This window comes from Macrotis lagotis, chromosome X (assembly GCF_037893015.1).
Source record: "Macrotis lagotis isolate mMagLag1 chromosome X, bilby.v1.9.chrom.fasta, whole genome shotgun sequence".
In the NCBI taxonomy this organism is placed as follows: domain Eukaryota; kingdom Metazoa; phylum Chordata; class Mammalia; order Peramelemorphia; family Peramelidae; genus Macrotis; species Macrotis lagotis.
The window spans coordinates 669,175,096-669,195,552 of NC_133666.1; the positions used below are offsets into that span (position 1 = coordinate 669,175,096).

Below are 20,457 nucleotides of genomic sequence, written 5' to 3' on the forward strand. Positions count from 1 at the left end.
CCAAATACACAGAGAGGAAAATGCTTTTAGAATGAATTGTCTCAAAAAAAAAAAAAAAAATGAATTGTCTCTTCAAGGAGAAGGCCAAAGAAGGAAAAAACAAAACAAATTGCTCCACTAGAATGAGCCCAAAGAAAGCAGGGCCACTTACCTGCCCGTCTGGTAAGATTCTTTTCACAAATGGAATCACGTCACTCTGAAGCCACAGACAAAGCTCTCTCATGGGGATACTTGTGCTAATTGAGTTCAGCAAATTGTCCAGTGCATTCACATCAAATCTGCTCTCAAAATCTGCCTAAAAAGACAGCTAATTATTTGGATCGGTCCTATTGATGAGAAATGACCAAGAGCTTCCAAAACAATAGACTGTTATCAACAGAGACTAAGGAGAGCAGAAAGTTATCAGTAAAGGACCTCAACCCAAGGAGTACTTGTTAATCACTTCAGACAATGTCCAGCTACTGCCAACTCCCCACTGACTACTTCCCTCCAATGGTCTGTACCATGTGAACTGTGAGATCAACATGTTTACTAGCATGTAGCCATCATGCCCACTGAGAAGGACAAAGATTAAGTAGGGTTTTTTAGGGTTTGAGACAAATAACTAAAAAAACCTTATAGTGATGGACATTGATGACAACCACTTATCCTATATAAGAGATGCAATTGAGACCCTCAATTCCCAAAGCAGAGCCAGAGTTAGGGTATTCTCACAACAGAAGTACATAGATTTTAACATATTACATTAGATGCTAAATGTTTTCAAATTGTCTATTTTAGGAAAGATTATGACCTGTATATGCTTAAAAATAATCATGTGAAATCAGAATTCCTAGATTATCTTACTTTGAGGAATTTCTGGGATAAGGGATAAGGATAGGCTATATATTCCTGTCCTGAAGGACTACAGCTTGGTTGCCCCTAGGCAACTCAAGAGAAAGTAATCAACTTGCTATAATGATTTTCTCCGCATATTCCATTACCCAGTCTAAGCACCACTGAATCTCATTCACTCTAATTTTGATACCTTCATTAATCTCCTTCATTTTATGTTATTTTTATATTCTCAAAGAACTATGAAAAATGCTGCCTTGCTCTCATTGGGGAAGGAGCTGTATCACAGATTGAAGACTCCCAAACTAAGACTCCCAAACTCTGTTTGAACAATAAAGAATATGAGTCAAATGAGAAAAATTCAGAGCAATGAATCAACTATTCAGCAATTACAATGGAGCCAGCATGTCATTCTGGCAAGGTTATGTTCCCTAAATGATCTTTCCACAAGCTATAGTCATTCAAATAAAAATATAAAATCTCTTACCCGATGGCGAAGCCAAAGAAATTGAGCACATAAAAGGTTTCCCTCCTTTAACTGAAGACAGATATCCTTCAGAGTATCTTCATTTTTCAAAAATTCAATCCAACTGATGCCACTGGGATAGCAAAAAGAAAAAAGTAATGATTAGTCAGTCAGAAAAGGATTAAGTATATGCCTAAAAGGGCTAATAAGAACTCCACATATGATACATCTGGGCTAGCAAAGTGGTACAATGAGCAGACAGAGTACTAGACTGAAGTCAGGAAGATCTTGATTCAAATCTGACCTCAGACACCAGTTGTGTGACTCTGGGCAAGTCAGTTAACCCATAATTGATTCGGTTCCTTAGCTGTAAAATGGGGACACAATAGAGAAGGACATTGCAAATCACTCCAAATCATTGCCAAGAAAACCCTAGGGATTTGGGTGACGAGTCGGAAATGACTGAACAACAAAAATAATATCAGATAAGAGCAGATAAATACAGGAGAAGGACTAAAGGAAATTTAGCAAAAAGAGATAAAAAATATGGAGAAATGTGGAAGGGGAGAGAAGGGAAAAAGAAGATTCAAAAATAAATATCAAAGAATATCAAAAATAATCATTTCTTCTTAAGGCATTCAGTTGATCATTTAGTAGATTTCTATACTCTCTTGAACCACTAGCAAATTCTGTTCTTCTTAGTTTACTTAATAAACATGATTCACCTATTATAACATCCCATAGATTCTAAGAATACTTAAAACTTAAATATTTTGTAAAAATATAAACCTGAATTTGTCTGGTCCAAATGCTCCATAAAAAGTAGCCAATTTTGCACGGGCCTTTAATACCTACAATGGAAATAAGAGAAAATACAATGTTATCATACAATATTAAAATTTTAAACAAAGCTATCAAAAAGAGAGAGTATTTCAGAAGCTTTGGATAAAAGGCAGACAAAGAGAGAAAGACAGACAGACACACATGTACACACACACACACACACACACACACACACACACACACACAATTAAGAGGAAACCTGCACTAGAAGTCTAACTGATATATCTTTGTGGTAAAGAGATTAGTCTAGGCTCTTAAAACTAGGTAAGTAAAAAAAAAAATTTGGCAAGTTTCTGTTAAGTTGGAAAGACTAGGGGTATATGTGCAGTGAAGGACCAAATGTATAGTGTACCAAGATCATGCCAGTTAAACTGAGATACTCACCACCAGAACAAGCAGCAGCATAATAAATCTTTTTATCTTTTGGCTATAGCAATTCTTAAAAACCAGCTACATAGCTTGAGAGTAGGCTGATTTTTAGTTTGTGGAAGGAGTAATCACTGTGATAAAATCACAGATCACTAATGATATGAAATGCACATATGAATGTATACATACTCATACAAACATACATTCACATATTTTTGACTCTACATACTGGTGAAATCACATGACAATGATGAACACTACAAAGAGAATGCTGCCATAATACAGTTATTACTAATCTAATTTGAATTCATTTTAACACAATGGAACATGTCAAATATCTCCTTGAAATGTTTTGAATGGCACATTAAGCAAAAATTGCATGGCCCAGTCAAAATCAATTACTTCATAGTTTCCACATTGATTTAGAAAAGTTCTTAGGGCAACGGATGAGTTAGGCTAGGCCAGTTGTTTTTTTAAAATAAATAAATATAAGTAGTAAAGAGAGTTACTGATCCTTCTGGTCAATAATAAACCACAATAGGGAAAGCACTAATTTTTCTTAGCTGTGACAAACATTAATTTATAGTAACATCAAATAATGTTAGACATTTGAAAATAAATACTTTCTATTTGATAGTATAAATTTTAAAAGCATGTCAGTAAGAACATGGGGCAAATCTTATTTAGTAAAAAATATTAATTTAGAGCAGGGGCAGGTTTTACATGGTCTGTGAAATCATTTGCTATGGCATTGCCTTGGCAACCACAGACAGAAATTCAATAACTCTAGGAGCTTTTTAGGGATGAATTAATTAGTTAAATGTTTGGTCAAATATGGCAGACTAAGTTTTAAGTTGATAATTTTGTATGGCCCATGAATGATGTTATAAATATCCGAATGGCCTTTGCAGAAAAAAGTTTCCTACCCCTGACTTAGACAAATGAAACACAATTTCATTTTTTACTTACCTCTGTTAAGCTGATTGAAAAGGTAGTGGACATTTTATCTTCTTTCTTCAAAAGCTAAGACAATTGAAAAAGAAATATCCAAATTCAGAGTAGCATGTTTCCAAATGAGAGCCACATGATATTCTCCTTTTATGAAAATATTTAGGGTTTTTTTTTAAGTATGAAAAGGAAACTTCTCTTTAATCAACAGAATTATTCTTGTTTATGCAAAAGGAATTGAAGTTAACAATCTAACATAGTTTAGAGAAGCATACATTGTTCTTTGTCCTTCATTTCTAAGAGGATGTTTCTTTTCATAAGTGAAGTGGATTCAAGGGAGGCAGAGTTGCACAAAGTCATCATCCTCAAGACACCTGGCAATGGTCCAGGATGCAGCGGGGGACTTTGGTGTCTCTAATATCTGACCAAGCTCTGAGCCTTCACGGTTACTGGAACAAATTGGTCTCAGCTACCCAGGAAGTCTTCACAGGCTTGGGGTAAGATATCACTCTAACTCACCAATGGGTTTGAGGTCTGGCAGCTACCCCACAACCTGGCTTATCCAATATGCTAAGACATTTACCAGGATGTGATCACTATATAAGCTACAGCTTCCTAGAGCTTCTGAGAGTTGGTGAAAGGTGGATACCAAAGGTGAATGGGCAGCCTTGAAAAGGGTTTGGCAAAGGCTCACAACGGAAGTGCTCGTCCTCCTGGAATATTCCATACACCCCCAGAGGGACACATATAACAAAGGAATAAAAGAAGATATAGAAAAACTTACTCTGACTTTGGCATAATTCAGCATTTCCAGAGTTGTCTCAAAGGTTGGCCACTGAGCTTTTAGGCAGTAATCCACTACAAACTGGTCATCCTATTTTAATGATGATGCACTGTTAGACTTTTTGAGATTCTTTAAACATAGATCACTGAGTTAAAAATACACTAAATATATGGCAAGACCAACATACCTTGATTTTACATAAAGTTTCTTTAGCTTCATTCACAACTTGTTGCCAGACTATTGGTTCATGGGTGCCTACTGAACACAAAGCCATTCTTTCCAAGAGGTCATTTGATTTTACCTTATAAACAAGCTGTTAATTGGATAAAACAATTTTAGCTTATGCAATGACATTAACACAAAGCATTTGTTAAACAGTGACCTCTCTCCTAGCCTTTCTTAGTAGCCTTAAAGCAGGGAAGACAAACTCCGAACCCTTAGCCAATGCTGACCGCAAAAAAAAAAGTAATTGGGAAAATTTTAACACAAGAAATAAAAATAGCATATAACATAATGTTAATTTGTGGTTTTCTAAGGCAACAAGCTGCTGGCTTTAAGTTTGACACCACAAAAGAACCCAAGGGTTTTGAACCTTCCTCACAACAAAATCTTCCTGAGTAAAGTTCAGAGATATGGAGAAAAGATGGCAGGCAAGCACATGTTATTTTTGAATAGGAATGGGGGAAAAAAATGTGAGTATCTGCAAGAAAAATGATATAATTAAGAATGACTGTATAATTGCTACAACATTTTCCCTAACATCTAAACTCAAGCTGCCTCTGCAACTTCCACCCATTGCTGTGAGTTCTGCCACTGAAGCCCAGTACCTCAACATCCAGTCCAAAGCTGATGGCAAAGTTTTCAGCTTCTGTGAACTTGTGTTTATGAAGTAATCTACTCAATCTGGGAAAATGGAAAAGAAATACAGTAAAATACACATTATCTTTTCATTAAACATTGTTGACTTGTTATTTAAACACAATTTCATTAATCAATATAAAAAGGAAGTTACCTGTTTTCTGGTAAGGCTTCTGTTAGACACCTGAGTACTATAATGGACACGGAGCCTTGAGGGGAGCTAAAAACAACATAGGAATCATTAAAAATACCCGTCTAATTAAATACTTTGCTCAGAAGAAAGGCAAGTTCAAGATGACTGACTGAAAAAATAGAAAATATTACCTACTTGTGATCATTTTTGCAAATTCCTTCCAGAAGATAAATTGTATCCTGCAAAAATCAATCAATCAATACTGCTTAAGATTGGGGTACTTAGTGTACAAAGAACTGAAGAAATCAAAGTAAAAATAAGAGTGACCCTGCCCTCAAGGAATTTAGACTCTGCTGCCAGAGATACATATGAGAGCAGAAAGTCAGGAAAAACAAAAGCAATGAAATATTTAAACAGAAATAAGAAATGAAAAAACCTATCTCACTTCAATCTTTAATGTCTATAAATAAGGAAAAAACTTCAATAAATATGCTGACATTTCAAAAGTAGTTTTAATTTTTTTATTATGATGGGCTGATGCTGTTCTCAGATATCTATTTGGTATTAATGCAATCAGTGAAGAGTTTTACTCATCATAAACTGAGCCAAGAATTCAATTACATTTCATTTGCAGCATAGACTAGCAATATTTTTAAAGCAAGGGCTTTTAAATTTATATTCATGAACTTGGATTTTAAAAAACATTTATTTTGATAATTGTATTTTAATCTAATTTATTTCCTTGATAATCCTGAGCAACTAATCTCAGGCATTTTAAAACCCGATTCTGAAAAGTTTAGGTTTTCCTAAACTACCAAAGGGGTCCACAAAAGATTAGAGATTTAAAATGAAAGAGGGAAAAAAGGGGGGAGGGGGGAGAGGGGGAGAGAGAGAGTGAGAGAGAGAATGTGTGTGTGTGTGTGTGTGTGTGTGTGTGTGTGTGTGTGTGTGTAATCTACACACACATTTTAACTTACTGAGCTGATTCCTGTCCTGACAAGTGAAGAAATAGCAGAAACTTCCAAAGAATAGAGCAAGGTCATTGTAGGCAGTGAATAAACCATGAGGTTTCGCATCTTAACAAAGAGCAAAATCGAAAACAAAAAAGAGAAAAAGGAAAGTGATTCATTTCATTATCAGAAAATAAAGCACAGATCTGCTAAAAGTTGGGTGGGCAGGAATTATTATGGAATGTTTCTTTAAATGTACAGATCTTAAGAAAATGATGTTTGTCCTTCATTCTCGAAGGTGATGCCATGACAAGCACATGAACTCGATTTAAGTGAGAGGCTGCTATGCTAAGTCACCATCCTCACTTTCTCCTCCAGAGTCATCTAGGTCCAGTAGCCAGATATGAATCAGGTCAACTGGAGATGGCCCTGGATGTGAGGTAGTCAGGGTTAAGTGACTTGCCTAGGGTCACATAGCTAATAGTATCAAGTATCTGAGGCTGGATTCAAATTCCTGTCCTCCTGACTTCAAGGTCACATTATCAATCTATGTTCAGCAGATACAGCAAAAAGTATACAGGAGCTCATACTTGACAGTAATAATTCTTAATTTGGCTATATAAATTAATCAAATTGAATACCTCTCAAACACAGTCACTATTAGAAAAACCTTATTGTACAATCAATAAAGGAGGAATCTATTGAATTTACTTGGTTCTGTGAGACTTCTAGGGTTCTGTTTAAAACATTTATAGTGATAAGTATCACCTATTTCCTGACATATATTTTAAGATACATAAGCTTCAGAAGGAAAAAATATTTCAACTGTATTAGTTGGGTTTAGCTATATATGTTTAAACAAATTAAGCCAGATGAACTGATACAGTGAGCACTAATTAACATCAATTTTTAAATTCTACTAATGATGTTTTTTTCAAGACTGACCCATAACAGGAACTAGGTCATCAAAAATATCTTTACCTGATTACTGGAAGTTGTCAGAGCTATTAACTTCAGATTGATATTGTCTTGCCTAAAAAGGGAAAAAAGGGTACTCTCATTAAGTCATGTAATGAATCTTTGTCAACTGCTGAATATATTAGAACAAGTATTATTTCCAGCCTGAAAACAAAAACTATCTCATAGAAGAGGTGTCAGATGAGTTTTTAAATCATCACACTAAAACTATACGTTTCCTTATCTGATTCAGTCACTTGGTATTTTATAGAACTCATCTCTTTGCCCCATCCCAATTTTCAAAAAAGATGACTAATGAAGATGAAAATTGGCACATTACTAAAAAGTATTAACATATACCTAAATTTAATTTATTGTTCAATCTGTTACCTTATAACAGAATAATGAATGACTAAATCTCATCTAACCTTTAAGTTCTAAATTGAGACCAACATCTTGTTCTTCAAATTTTTCCAATTACTATAACCTACACTGAGCTTTTCTTTTGAGAAACTTGATCACAAACTTGTTATTTGTATCATTTTTAATATAGAAACTCAAGAACATAATTCTAGAGCAAGAAAGGACCTAAGAAATTACATAATCCAACCATCCCATTTTACTTATTTATCTAAATATGAGTTTTATTTCACCCAATAACAAATGTGAAGGACACACAGTTAAATATACTCAATAATCCTCATCTTTTCTTTCTGATATGTCTTATCTCTCCAAAAGAGTGATGTAGCCCTCTGGTTTTACAAGATCATCCATTCTCCCCCCCCTCTCAGAAGGGAAAGAACTTAGGATTGCTAAAGAGGCTAGCAATCTTCTCACTGCTAAATTACATTATTGCAGAATCATAAAATAATCCTTCAGACTTAGAATACTAACTTTAACTTTATTTGCCTCAGTTTCCTCATCTGTAAAATGAACTAGAAAAGGAAATGGCAGTATCTTTGTCAAGAAAACCCCAAATTGAGTCATCAAACAGCTAAATAACAAACTACATACACATCTCAAATTTAAACAACTCCCTCATTTTAAAAGTAAGCAAACAATAGGTCCATAAGAAATAATTTATCCAAGTCACATACAATTAGGAAGTAGTAGAAACAGAATCTAAAACTCTGACTCTAAATCTGATGTTCTTTCTAGATACTAAAAATCCCAAAGTGATGGGCACCCTCTCAGTTTCTTGCTATTAAACATTTTTTACATATAGATCCTTTCTTCTTTCTTTGATTTCTTTGGAGAACGTAATTTAGAAGTGGTATCACTAGATTAATGTACCTGTTTCCCCACAGCCTCTCCAGCATTTGTCAGTTTTCAGTCCTAGTCACAGATAAGCTTTTGGTAAGTATACCATAATTAAATGAATTGTCAAAGGAAAGGGGAAAAAGAGAAGGAATCCATGATAAGCTTCTATTTACCAAGTGACTGATGAAGAAGAATCAGCCTCTGTAGTGAGAATAAAGTCTTCAAAATAGGTAGAAGGCCAATTCCATACAGGAATTAGAGTATAGACATCCCATAAGCTCAATACATTCTATTAAAAAAAAAGAGAGATTTTATAATTTTTTGATATATTCTAATAAAAACAATGAAAAATCCTAAACTCCAAGGAGATATAAATCTTGAAAATATAATATACATAGCTTTGGGACAGAAATGTACCTTTCTTTTTGTAACATTATGCACATTTCTATTTAGTGTACAGGTTAATGGGAATCACATATTTTATAACAGCATTTTAAGAAAGAAGAATGTGATCAGAGACGTACAGCAGTATCCAAGATGAAAAGCAGATTGTCTGTAAGCTGGATCTTTTTTACACCTACAAAAAAAAAAGGATATAGAGTTTGAGTTGGGTGATCTATATGATGACATTCAATGACCATTTATTGAATATCAGAATTACACAGGAAAATTGAGGTTAAATTGTCTTTTAATTAGATCAAATATTAATGAGAATTGAATCAGAACTTAAGCTAACCCTTTCATAATGGTCACTCCAAAAAAAAAAGATATTTTAATGATTTGTCCCTGACTAAAGTTTTTGAGGTTATCCCCCAAAAAGTGAAAACTGAGGAATAGTAATGAGGAAAAAGAGACCTCTAAAACTCAGGTCATTAAAATTAAGTTACTGGGGGCAGCTAGGTGGTGCAGTAGATAGAGCACCAGCCCTGGAGTCAGGAATACCTGAGTTCAAATCCAGCCTCAGACACTTAATTACCTAGCTGGCCTTGGGCAAGCCACTTGACCCCATTGCCTCGCAAAAATTAAAAAAAATAAAATAAAATAAAATAAAACAATTAAGTCACTGGAAATAACAAATAGTTTGTCATTGTTCAGAACATTTACTTATAACTAAAATTGAAACATCATTGTGATTACTCGCCCTCTACTAATATAGATCTCAACGAGGTGAAACCTGGATAGATTATTTATTTAGATGGCTACAGGATGAGATTCACTTGGTCTTCAGGTGATAGGTAGTCAGTCCGTCAACAGGTCCATATAACAAGTGATTCTAGGTTCAAAATTTATACCGCCATCTGAATCTGCTAATCAAGGCTCTAAGAAGTCAAGGTTAGCCCTTCCCAATAACCTAGGTATTATCTTTAGCTCCTTACTCTCCATATCCAATCAGTTTTCAAATCCTGTCAATTCTAACTCCACAAGATGTGTTGTTTGGGACACATCCCCTTCTCTCCTCTGACTCTGTCCCCACCCTGGTGGGTGAAGGCCCTCATCCCCTCATGCCTGGGCTATAGTCATAGTGCTGATGGGTCTGTCAGCCTCTCACTCTGTTCAGCAGGCAATGCTTTCTTCCTAAGAATGTGTAGATCGAACCATGCCATCCCACTATTCAGGATACTCAATGGCTTCTCATTAACCCCAGAATCAAACAGAAACTGCTTTGCTTGGCATTCATTCTTTGGTCTCCTACCACCTTTCCAACCTTCTTACATCTTATTCCCACTCATGGCTTTTTCAGTCTAGCAACACTGATCTCCCAGATATTCCTTGAGCACCATACTCCATCTCCTGACTCTGGACATTCTTCCTGGCTCTTCCCCCTGCCTGAAATGCTCTCTCTTCTCATCTCTGCCTCCTGGCTTCCCTGCCTATCACTTCCCCAAGAGAGCTACAACTCCCATGTCTCTTCTATAGACAGAATTGTTTGGATGTTGCCTCTCCCGTTCACGTGGAGTTCCTTAAGGAGAGTGACCTTTCTTTGATTCCTAGGTAATTAGTGCTTTTTGGCTTGAGTTGCAATAAAAGAGGACAATAGCAATAACAGTAGATTCATTAGGCTCCTGCTTTACCTTTAATCATGTCTGAATCAAGAAAACTCTTAATAACAGCCACTCTGTTCTCAGGATCTAGCTCCCATTTTGAGAGCACAAAATGACCAGTTCCCTAAAAGAAAAAAGGAAATGTTATCATTTGCAAATTTGCTTCAAGGGAGTAAAAACAACTAGAAAAAAGTTTGATAATATAATTTATAGTCATGAAAGTTCAAATAGAATTTTATAGAAGATAAAAATGATGGAATTCTATTGCATCAATATTTTAGTTTGCTTTCAAGTATATTAAAAGGGAATAAAAGCCCAAAGAAATGTTTATGTCTGTTATGCCAATTTGTGGAAGGAGAAAAACAGAGAAGAGAGAGTAAGACAGTTCAAGAAAAACAAAGAAAAAGAGATTGATTGCAACAGAGACATCTAAGGGCCACCAAGAGAGGGCCCTGGAGACAGCTGCTCCTCCCTAGGATACTTTGGTTCCGCCTGTGCAAAACAAGTAAGAGGAAGTACAGATTTTCTTAAGATTCCTCCTAGTCTCATTATTGATCTCACTGTGGTCATCAATTATCCTCTTTTGCAGTCAAGGGAATAGTAAATAAATGCTTAGCAAAATGAATTTTGCTAAAATGCTAGTGAATGACAGGTTAAACTATTTACAAGTCGAGATATAGTAGGTATCTAGCAATAGGAACTTTAGGTTGTAAAATATACAGGTTACTTGAGAGAAGCAACTATAGAATTTTAACAATTCAAATATTATTAAAATCAAACAATGCATAAAATTGAAAGATGGATACTTTCTAAAATGGTCCTAGAGCCAAGAAGGTGTTCTACAAAGAGTTAAATGGAAGAGGAAATCTCTAAAAGAGAAAGGTTCTCAGGTATTCCTATTTTCAGGTGGCATTATTCAAGGGCCTCCTGGAAGAGACCAAGAGAAACTCAAACTTGTCAATCAATCCACTCAGAAAAAATCAAATGCACGAAGAATGTAATTGCACATATTATGGCATGCCCAATTGAGACATTCTATTAGTATATTTTCCCATGATGGGCACTAGTGAGATGGAACTGAATAGGAAGAATAGAGGGAATTGTTGGCAGTGTTTACAATTCAGTTCTCATTGATAATATGCCAAGGCCCAATTCTAGGTATGTGCACAAGAAATACTGTAAAAGGATGTGATCTCAAGGATGTGATCACCAGAAAGAGACAGATCAGTTAAATAAGAAAAATGAGTGATAGCAGATGAGCAGGTTCATATCCATAAGATGCTAAAAGACCCAGAGAAAGGACAAAGTTGTGTTGGGTATAACTGCTATAGAATATTTATAGAAAAACATGAACAAAAATAGCTCTGGACAAGAGTGCAAAGATACACAGGAACTACTATGTTTTCTTTCATTAAAGGGAATATCTGTACCAATAAGCTCAAAAAGGCACCAAAACAAAGGTAAAAAATGCTTTCATTTATACATATATGACCAATATGGTAAATAAAACTGCCAACATTCTATTTTTAAAATTCATTTTGTCCCTCCCCATAAAAACAATGTTACTTTTTTTAAAACTTAAGAACAAAACTATCAAAAATTAAAGCTAAAACGTTAGTCATAGCATTTTTGCCATGCTCAAAATCTATGTTTTTGAACCCTTTCTTTCTGATTATTGTGTAAGAAATCAAGCTTATTTTGTCCAGTGTCCTTTTTTTTGTTTTAAAACCAATAATAGGTTTGTGAGCAAGAAGGGTAGTAACCTGAGTCCATTAAAAAAGAGAAAAGATTAAAAAAAGAAAAAAAAGGCAGAGATTAAATAAATGACCTTGTCCTCATTAGCACTACCCTCTCACCCAATGAACTAGACAAGAAAGCAAATCAAATAAAAAATGCAAAGCTAATTTTGTCTATCAAATTTTTTCAACGCCATAAAATCTTATGATTTTCCAATTTATAAATAATTATCACTTCCATACTAACCAAATACTTCATTGCATCTAATATTACAAAATGAGATGTAAGAAAAAAGAATTACCCCAATTATGACATGGTTTTCGCTTGTTAAATCTCCAATCACAACACTTAAACAACCAAGATTATGATAATTTTCAGTGGTTATAAAATTGGTTTTGGATTGTCCTTGTAACTGCAAAAGAGGAAAAAAAAGTTAAATTATTATCTTTCTTTTTTAAAAGAAAAGATATGGGGGTTGTATAGTTATTTTTATAAAATTTTCTAATTCAAAAATGTTAATAAAATTTGGAAAACTTGACTATCAATGTTTAATATCAGTAAAATCACTTTGAAAGTTATTATGCCAAATAAAACTGCTAAAAATGCCAATGATAATTCAGTCATTTCTAAAAAATAAAGAACACAGGAATATTTTATCCAAGATGCAGAAGTAGAATCACTTTGTTACAAGGTCAATAGGGTTTTATTCTTCATTAATCTTCTCACCTCCTTTACTGCTATGAAATCTTTCTTCTCAATGGCTACATTAAAAAAAAAACAGTAAAAACAAAAACTTTTAGTATTAGTAAACGATATGCAAGTAAGGCCTATCCCTCAGATGTTATTCACAAATTTAAATTAGCTTCATAAATCACAAAAATCATTGAGAAAACATTTGGTCTGGTCAAATGGTTTCCAGTCACATGGAACCAATGAAAGACATTCTTGGTTTTACATGCACAGCAAGCATAATTTCTTTTTTTTAGGTTTTTTTGCAAGGCAAATGGGGTTAAGTGGCTTACCCAAGGCCACACAGCTAGGTAATTATGAACTGTCTGAGGTGGGATTTGAACTCAGGTCCTCCTGACTCCAGGGCCAGTGCTCTATCCACTGTGCCACCTAGCCTCCCCAAACATAATTTCTCATGGGTAGCTAGGTGGCACAATGGATAGAATATCGGGCCCAAGTTCAAGTCTATCCTCAAACACTTAGCTGTGTGACCCTGAGCAAGTCACCTCCCTGTTTCTTTCAGTTTCCTCATCTATAAAATGAGCTGGAGAAGGAAATGGCAGTATCTTTGTCAAGAACATCCAAAATGGAGTTATAAAGAGTGGAATACAAATGAACAATAACATTTCCCAAACAAGATATATACTAAATTACTATGTGACCATCTACTGAATTTTTTCCTTTACTTTAGAAAAATCAGATATTCAACAAAGTTGGGCATCACTGATCAAATGCATACAAGAGGAATCTAGTAGATTAAGATAGATTTCTAGTCCTACCAGTGGACCAGTCATGTTACTTTAGATAAATACTATTTGGACCTCTAGCTAAGCAGTAGCAAGCAGTAAATAGAGTACAGAGCCTAGAGTAAGGAAGACCTGGATTCAAATCCAGCCTCAGACACTTATTAGTTGGTTGATCCAGGCAAGTCATTCAACTTGTTTGCCTCAGTCTCCTCATCTGTAAAATGGGCAAATAATAGCATCCCCCTCCCAGGGTAGTTGTGAGGCTCAAAGAGTAATCATAAAGTCACTGGGTCAGTACCTGACATAGCAGGCCCTTCTTTCTATCAGATTTGTCTATGCTTGGCAAGTGCTAACTACTGCCTTCCCAGGACAGTTTGCTGTCTAAACCTGATGGGTGCCTGGCTCAAAGAGCAGCTTCTCAGGTGAATCTTCTTCCCAGTCTAGCTCCCAGTCTCTCCCACTACCGAAGTCACAGCACTATTCCTTATGCCAATCATTTACTTAAAGATCTTTGCCGGGGGCGGCTAGGTGGTACAGTGGATAAAGCACCGGCCCTGGAGTCAGGAGTACCTGGGTTCAAATCCAGTCTCAGACACTTAATAATTACCTAGCTGTGTGGCCTTGAGCAAGCCACTTAACCCCGTTTGCCTTGCAAAAACCTAAAAAAAAAAAAAAAAAAGATCTTTGCCTACTAACCAGCAGGTCATTTTGTTTTCACATCCTTCTCTTGTCAATATACTTTGACTTCCCAAATAAACTATAAGGTCGAGGAAAGCAAGGATAGTTCATACAAGGTATAGTTCTTTGTATTCTCCAATAATAATCCAATAATTACCTTTGAATAAATGGGTCACTAAACCTAAATGAATGAATCTAAAGTATTTCATCAAAACAAGTACTGTAAAATTCATCTGCACATTGCTATAAATATAGATGCGAACCAAAAACAGTTCATTAAATGCATGAGCTGTTGTCTTACCTTCCTGAATTTGTGTAAGTTGCAGATCCATAATGCAAAACAATCCATTATGTGTAAGAAGGAACACATGATATGTACCTTTTAAAGTGGGAGAGGAAATAAGTCAATTTAAATGTTTTCACAATATTTTCAGAAGCAAAACAGTTAAAGATTTTACAGAAATCAGTCAATTACAAAGTGACTACTACAAATTTATACACAGTAATGATGGTACCCAGTAGTAATAGGCAGATAATGACTATAAAAAATTAAAATTCACTTTATTTACTCAAATGCAAATTCAAAACACCATTGTTTTAAATATAATTCAATAAACATCAAATGCCTAGTACACAAAAAGATTCTGAGGAAATACAATTTGTATCTGATAAAAATGAAATGGTCCCTAACCTCAAAGGTTAACATTCTGAAAAAAGCATAACATTAAGTAAAAAGATGATTTTTAAAATATTATGCTTATGAGATTATGTTCATGAACTTTATATATATGCAAAACCAGGAAAACTAGTATTTAAAAATAAAGGAATAAGTTATACACAAAAGTGACAGTAACAAATACCAGTCGATTCTCTGAAATTTTTTTTAAAATACATCTTTCTAAAATTTAACTAAGTTGAGGTGCTCAAAATGTACTTTGAAGGGTTAGCTTGGTTGCCAAAATAGAAAGTATTATGAATTAGTTTTTTTTACAGGAAATAAATGTTCCACTAGGCATTCATTTTATTGAATTTTCAAAATAGTAAGCAGTGTACCACCATACTAATTAGCTCAGAAGGGTTTTACACTTAGAAAAATAATTATATAAACAATTAATTAGCTTAGAAAAATAATTATATAAACAATTAATTGGCTTATACAACATCTATAGTATGAAAGAACCTAGTATGTTAATAAAAAATATTTGCTCCTATTCAGAATATTATAAAACCTCTTGGAAAAGGAGCTAAAAGTTTTGAAAAAAACAAGTATTTATCCAATTATCGGTGACTTCTACAAAAAAACCTATCATAGGTAAACTAGTAAATTAGAAAGGAAATTTGGGTGGCCAAAATGTCTGACATTCACATTAGGCACAAGCTGAAGGACAAAACCAATCAACAGATTGCATTGTAATTGTAGCCATTGAAGAGTAAATATGAAAGAGAGAAAAACAAATTAAGAGTCTTGATGAAGATTCGGAGGAGATTACAAAAATGTTACAATATTAGGTTAAGATTAATTCATTTAACTGTCACTAGTGATTGAGTAATTTTCAATAGCGGTATTGATATTCATTTGTTAAGTTTCAATTGACTATTTAAAAATAAAACAACCATGTTTGATGATGTGGGCACCACCTTGAGTGACTGTACAGTTCAAAAATCATAGCAGAAAAAACTCACCTTCCTTTGAGCCATCTTGTTCAATAATAAGATCCTGATAAGTACACTGATTTTCATCTGGTGTTTGCTGAACAAATGCCTAAATACAAATTAATTTTTTAACTGATAGTTCTAAAAAACAAAAAAAGCTTACAAATGGAAGGTGACATTAGCAATCATTCTTCACCAAAACACAAAATTTTTAATTATATGACAAAAAATATTTTGGGCAAGTTCACTAGGAACACCTTCCTCTCATAAAACATCTCTTCATTGTCCATTTCTTCATACATAAATTATATCCTTAATTCTAACATTACTAAACATGAACAGTTTGTCTCAACTTAAAAGGAAAGTGATCTTTACAATAAAAAATTTGATTCAGGGCTCAAGCTGGCAATAGTTAGCTAAGAAATGATTTTGAATCTAATTCATGAAAAGAAAAAGATAAAAGAAATCATACATTAGTAAGCAAAGTCTCGTTTGATGTCACATGAATAAGGTGTAAGCTGCCACTTCTCTCACCAACCAAAAGAAATTGTCCTCCTTGACATAAGCCAACTACATCCACTTTGGTGTCTGAAAATTTCAAAGCAAAAGTATGAGGTTCTTTAGCACATGAGTATAATGCTGACTTTATTTACAACTTTTTTTTTACTTGTTTTACAACTTTTTGAAAACAGTTTTATTCACAGAATCAGAGAACTGGGGAGTTGGAAGGGACCCCAGGGGCATAACACACTTTCCAAGTGATGGGTCAGTCCCTATTTGATTGCTTCCAAAGAGGGAGGAGCCATTAGCATTCAAGGCAGGGTCCACATTTGGACCGCTCAAGAATGTATATCAGAGACATAACAGAGAAGATATGCATTCTGAGCAAAGGGTAAAGTTTCTTCCAACTCTGAAAGTCTTAAAAAAAAGCACATTTTAATATATACTCAGTAACTTTTTATCATATTTTAGTTGTGCAGTATTGTACAAGATTTAGAATGTATGCCTAGCTAGCATCCAAAAGAGATGGCCTTCAAAAAGTTCTGGGCACAGAAAGCTCCAAATAGTTCTGCCTTAGTTGATTATCCAAGGTTCTTAATATTTTCAATTATCTAAGACATAAGAAGATAAAATAGCAAAAAAAAAAACAAAAAAAAAACAGGATTAGGGAGAAATGGAGAGTTAACCTCCTATTCTAGTTTGACTTCCAACTTGTTTCATCTCCATACATAAAACTTACCAAACTGAAGATGCAGTTGGAGAGATCGACAAATATTGTCAAAAAGTGTCACTGATTGATCAATGACGATGATAAACCCATCACTCGAACTGCATCCATGTAACTTTGGAGAAAATGAAGCCTGTAGGAGGAAAAAAGCATATCTCTGAAATCCTTAACATCCTAGGTCAGCAGAAACATGATGTAAGACAAAATAATGTTGTTGGTCAGTTCTAAAGGAATTGTTATAAATGGACATTTAACTAAAAAATATTAAGGCATGTTAAAAAGTAATGATGATGATATGCATATAATACTACTTCTCCCACAGGCAGTATTATATATCCTACACTAGCAAGATTTTCATCAATAGGACTATTCCTAACCTAGGAATCAGGCTTAAAATTTCTTTTTTAGTACATATAGCCAGAAAGTATAAAAAAAAAAAGCATCTGATGTTTTCATTTATCCCTTCCTTTTTATTTTAACATCATTCACCCTCATCTACTTGAAAATCTTTCATACTATTTTTGTGGAAAAGGTAAAAAGCTATAAGTTACAAAATAATACAGTGAATAACATTCAGAATTGGTTGACTTTAATGTTCATTTGTTTTCAGTTGTCTTTGACTCTTTGTGACACCATTTGGGATTTTCTTGGCAAAGGAATTAGGGTGATTTGCCATTTCCATCTCCAGTTCATTTTACAGATAAAGAAACTGAAGCAAGCAAGAGTAAATGACTTTCCTAGACAGATCTGAATTCATGAAGGTGAATCTTCCTGACATCAGACCCAGCACTCTATCCACTGTGCCATTTAGCTGCCCAGTAGTTTGACTGACAGGATTCAAAGAAGTTATTAATGATTCAATATCATATTGTGGCTGGCCATATGTTGTTTAAAATTTTAATCAAAGACTAAGATAAAGATATAGATAGTGCAGTTTTCAAATAAACAGATGATACAAATCTAGGCAGGATAACTAATACCTTAAATGACAAGGTCAGGACCTAAAAATTTTTTGACAGGTTATATATAATACTGTGTTAAATCTAATGAGAGGAAATTGATTAATGATAAAATAATCATTGGAGTAGCACATTTAGATAACAGCTCATCTGAAAACAGCAATAGTCAACACTGAGATAGGGAAACCCAAAAACCTAATGTAAGGAAAGAGAGGCAAAGTGTTCAAGCTGACAGAGTTCTAAAGTACTTGATTCGATTTTGGATGCCACAATTTAGGATTAAGATTATTCAAAGAAGAGTAGAATCTGCAAGGCTTTGATTAAATCAATTTGAATTTGGGCTGCAGGTAAGGTTACAGAGAAATATGAATTTGGGATAAATGAGTAATGGATGAGGCAACTAGATAGTTCAATGGATACAATGCTAGGTTTGGAGTTAGGAAGACCTGAGTTCAAATGCAGTTTTAAATATTTACTAGCTATATACCCTGAGCAAGTGATTTAACCCTGTCTGCTCAGTTTCTTCATCTGTAAAATGAGCTGAAGAAGGATATGGTAAACCTCTCCAGGATCTCTGCCAAGAAAACCTCAAATGGTCTCACAAAGAATCAGACATGAGGTTGCAAAGGTAGACAATACAGGAGTGAAGACTGAATTCACAACAGCATGAGTCCTGAGTAGAGGTAATTACTAGGCAAAAAGTTTGACTTTTAAGCAAGTTGCTTAGGGTTGCAGGTGAAATTACAGTGGTAAAGTGTTATTAGCTATTAACTTTAATAGAATTAAAATCAATTTTTTATTTTTACACCAGAATGGTAATGGGCCTTGAGGATTTATGAGGATCACTTGAAGGAATGGTGAATGATTAACCTGGAAAAGCCTGAAGAGGGAAATGAAAGCTGTCTTGAAGAGGAATCAGACTTGTTCTATGGGTCCTTGCAGGTATAGGTGGAAATCAGAAAAAAATTAGGTTCTGGCTGGACACAAGTACAAACTTCTTGCTTTAAGCTACCCTACAGAGGAGAGGGAAGTCTCAGAAGAGACTGTATAGCAAAGGCAAAAGTTGGAGGATGATATGGAGAAGGAATTATTATTTCTTTGTGCTTCAGACTAGCAGAGCTCTGACTTTCCTTCTAATTCTGCAATATTCTTCATCACCCCCCTACCTGGACCTCTGAAATGGCCTCCTAATTGGTCTTCCTAATGCCATCTTTCTTCCTTGAATTCCTCCTGCATGTCACCCCAGATCCATATTTTGAAACTTGATTTTCACCCTCTCTAGTCTGTCATATCACATGTGCAATGCCCTGCCCCTCAAATATGCTCAGGTCTGTCCCTTTGCTCAAGGCCTTCGACCTGAATAAGCTCCCTCTCCTTCTTTGCCAACTGAATTCCTGGAGAGATAGCCCAGGGACCTGGGTTTACATCTTGCCTCTGACTCTTACTAGGTGTTTCCATTCTCAGCTTTTCTTTTCTCACCTGAAGAAAAGGGATAAGAACATACATGGAGGCCTATAATACGGAGTTGTATTGGGGGCTTGGATACACAAAGCACTTGAAAGAATACATCTCTGATCTAAGTCCTATCTACCCTTTACAGGCCAGCTCTCTCATTTTAGTTTCCCTCCTTCCCCCCAGTTAAGAGTAAATCATGTGGCCTCTCTCATTCCATCAGTGGAACAATCAGGGACAATTTGGGGCTGTCTGCAATGGAGAATACCATCTGTATCCAGAAAAAGAACTGTAGAGTTTGAACAAAGACCAAGGACTATTAACTTTAATTTTTTTTTTTAGGTTTTTGCAAGGCAAATGAGGTTAAGTGACTTGCCCAAGGCCACACAGCTAGGTAATTATTAACTGTCTGAGACTGGATTTGAACCCAGGTACTCCTGACCCCCGGGCCGGTGCTTTATCCACTGCGCCGGCCACCTAACCACCCCTATTAACTTTAATTTAGGAAAAAAACTGATATCTTGTTGTCTGATCTTACTATCTCTTGTACTTTATGTTTCTTCTTTGGGGATATGATTTCTCTCTCCTCACATTCAATTTAGATCATTGCATACCATGGAAACAATGTAAAGACTGACAAATTGCCTTCTGTGGGGGTGGGGGGGAGAAGCAAGATTGGGAGGAGGGAAGCAAGATTGGGGGGAAAAATTGTAAAACTCAAAATAAATAAAATCTTTAAAAAAAAAAGTGAATCATAGATAACAACAAACTGCCAGTGGCTACTAAGTGACAGGCAATGTGGATACTATGACAAAAAGCAACCATTCCCTG

At 35.0% G+C, this 20,457-nt stretch overlaps 1 protein-coding gene across 3 annotated transcripts in view; it reads right to left on the bottom strand.

Moving 5' to 3' along the window:
- Positions 1 to 20,457, bottom strand: part of KNTC1 (kinetochore associated 1) — an 88,206-nt gene that overhangs the window by 65,323 nt on the left and 2,426 nt on the right. For all 3 annotated transcript variants that reach the window (XM_074205505.1, XM_074205503.1, XM_074205504.1), the window contains exons 3-22: positions 17,228 to 17,348; positions 16,460 to 16,575; positions 16,018 to 16,096; positions 14,636 to 14,713; positions 12,908 to 12,942; positions 12,483 to 12,593; positions 10,475 to 10,568; positions 8,927 to 8,979; positions 8,576 to 8,691; positions 7,167 to 7,218; positions 6,213 to 6,311; positions 5,431 to 5,474; positions 5,257 to 5,322; positions 5,072 to 5,147; positions 4,432 to 4,557; positions 4,245 to 4,334; positions 3,482 to 3,535; positions 2,090 to 2,151; positions 1,322 to 1,433; positions 152 to 295 (exon numbers count right to left, since the gene is read on the bottom strand). In XM_074205505.1, the coding sequence (XP_074061606.1) occupies positions 152 to 295; positions 1,322 to 1,433; positions 2,090 to 2,151; positions 3,482 to 3,535; positions 4,245 to 4,334; positions 4,432 to 4,557; positions 5,072 to 5,147; positions 5,257 to 5,322; positions 5,431 to 5,474; positions 6,213 to 6,311; positions 7,167 to 7,218; positions 8,576 to 8,691; positions 8,927 to 8,979; positions 10,475 to 10,568; positions 12,483 to 12,593; positions 12,908 to 12,942; positions 14,636 to 14,713; positions 16,018 to 16,096; positions 16,460 to 16,575; positions 17,228 to 17,348 (1,728 nt within the window). The remainder of the gene's footprint in view (positions 1 to 151; positions 296 to 1,321; positions 1,434 to 2,089; positions 2,152 to 3,481; positions 3,536 to 4,244; positions 4,335 to 4,431; positions 4,558 to 5,071; positions 5,148 to 5,256; positions 5,323 to 5,430; positions 5,475 to 6,212; positions 6,312 to 7,166; positions 7,219 to 8,575; positions 8,692 to 8,926; positions 8,980 to 10,474; positions 10,569 to 12,482; positions 12,594 to 12,907; positions 12,943 to 14,635; positions 14,714 to 16,017; positions 16,097 to 16,459; positions 16,576 to 17,227; positions 17,349 to 20,457) is intronic.